The 1950-nt window shown below is 38.8% G+C and overlaps 1 protein-coding gene across 1 annotated transcript in view; it reads left to right on the plus strand.

The window, feature by feature from the left end:
* Positions 1-1400, plus strand: part of LOC104757779 (FHA domain-containing protein PS1-like) — a 6805-nt gene extending 5405 nt beyond the window's left edge. The window contains exons 5-6 of the mRNA XM_010480566.2: positions 418-785; positions 869-1400. Coding sequence (XP_010478868.1) covers positions 418-785; positions 869-1129 — 629 coding nt within the window. The 3' untranslated portion in view covers positions 1130-1400. The remainder of the gene's footprint in view (positions 1-417; positions 786-868) is intronic.

The following is a 1950-nucleotide window of genomic DNA, read 5'->3' on the forward strand; positions in this document are numbered from 1 at the left end:
GTAGTATTTATACTAATCATTAGTTCACTGTGTTTTAGGTCCTTTCTGATGGAAAGAGCAAGATGAAGTGGACCATTGTGCTGGACACTTCTTCACTCCTGGATAAGGAGTCCAGGAAGCCACTGCACCTACTACAAGGTCTCAAGGGGACACATCTGGTCGTACCAAGAACAGGTAAAAATCCCACAAACCTTTAAATCTCTGCCTCCATTTATTATTACATACACCGATAATAGTTTCTATATTCACTTAAAGCACTAGAAACAACCACATAAGCATTTACTTTTCCTATACGACAAGGCTGTAAACGAATATGGAACATGAATCTATCATACAGATCTGGAAAAAGTTTTCTGCAATCACTTCTGACAATCTTTACCATAAGAACCATGCCTAACATTTGGTTTCATTAATCAGTGTTAAGGGAACTAGATGAGGTGAAGCGCAGTCGCAGTCTTCTCTTCAGAAGAAGAACAGAGATGGCTTCTTCAGCTCTGGATTGGATTGAGGAGTGTAAGGTTAATTCAAAATGGTGGATTCAAGTCCAGAGGCCATCAGAGGAAACCAAAGCAACTGCACCGACCCCACCAGTCACTCCTCAGTCAAAGGGATCATTGGCATTCCCGTTTTCACTTCACTGGAACAATTATGCACCAGAGATCGATTCTCCTACATCAGAAGATCAGGTTTTAGAATGTGCTCTTCTTTATCGGAACCGTAACTGTGACGAAAAACTAGTTCTTCTTAGCAACGATGCAACTCTCAAGATCAAAGCCATGGCAGAGGTAAATTTACATAACAAGATTCCATATTTTGAAACCAAGCACTCTGTGTAGTGTAGTAAATAACGTTTTGGTTTTGATTCTAGGGTGTGATATGTGAGACGCCACATGAGTTCTACGAGAGTCTGGTGAATCCTTTCTCAGAGAGGTTTATGTGGACAGAGAGCACGCCGAGAGGACGGACTTGGAGTCATCTAGACGACGTCGTGTTGAGAGAAAGGTACAACAACCGAGCTTGTAGAAGAAAGTCAACATACAATGGAGGAGGAAGAGGAGAGAGTGGTGCAGCAGCTAAAGGCTTGAAGCTCATATTGCTCCATAACTCTCACTACGGCCACACTCACTGATGACGCTTCATCATCATCATCATCCATCAGTACCATCACTATGGCGACAGTCAATGATGATGCATCATCTATCATGTTCCTTCTGTCCAACTAAGCCAAATAATTCTACTCGCTTACTCATGGTAAACATATGGAATAGTGTTTTTAGAATGAATTGACATTTCCATAATGTGGCTACTATTATGACTCTTCTAATTTTTTAATTGTGGAATCCAACGATAGGGATCGTCACTTTACGAAATTAGAATATTGGATAAAATCGTAAAGCTTAGATATCGACCATACAATTTGCCAACATGCTTTCAAGTAATCACCGTGTTAATTAACTCTTTTTTCGGTGTGGTAACGACTTTTCAAAACATGAAAAGGAACTTTTAAAGTGTCTTATTTTAATTTATCAACAATAATGTTACAATTTTTCACATCTTACACATATTCAACCCATGATGACTCGATGAGTTTGCGACACCTTAGTTTAACTTTGCAAAATAAATAGAAAAAGGCGAGACTTGAACTGGAGATTAAGTTTTAGAAACTTCAGATTCAGTGTTTTGAAGAAATAACAAACATCGTTCATGTAATCAACTCGCACTTTTTCAACTTTTTAAAGAATTACAATGACGTTTATGGAAAACTTTGATTGTGTTAACCTAGTACCCCTTATAGATGAGGCACCAAAGTTTTCTTAGTAAGGATCTATTTGAGTCGGCAACAATATCAACAACAGCTCCATATTCAAATTCTATGGTAGACCCTTAAAACCATCTATAGTGAGTTTCTCTAGATGGCCACATCGGAGTTGAGCCAATGTAGATGTGTTG

The sequence above is a fragment of the Camelina sativa genome, chromosome 17 (assembly GCF_000633955.1).
Source record: "Camelina sativa cultivar DH55 chromosome 17, Cs, whole genome shotgun sequence".
NCBI lineage: Eukaryota > Viridiplantae > Streptophyta > Magnoliopsida > Brassicales > Brassicaceae > Camelina > Camelina sativa.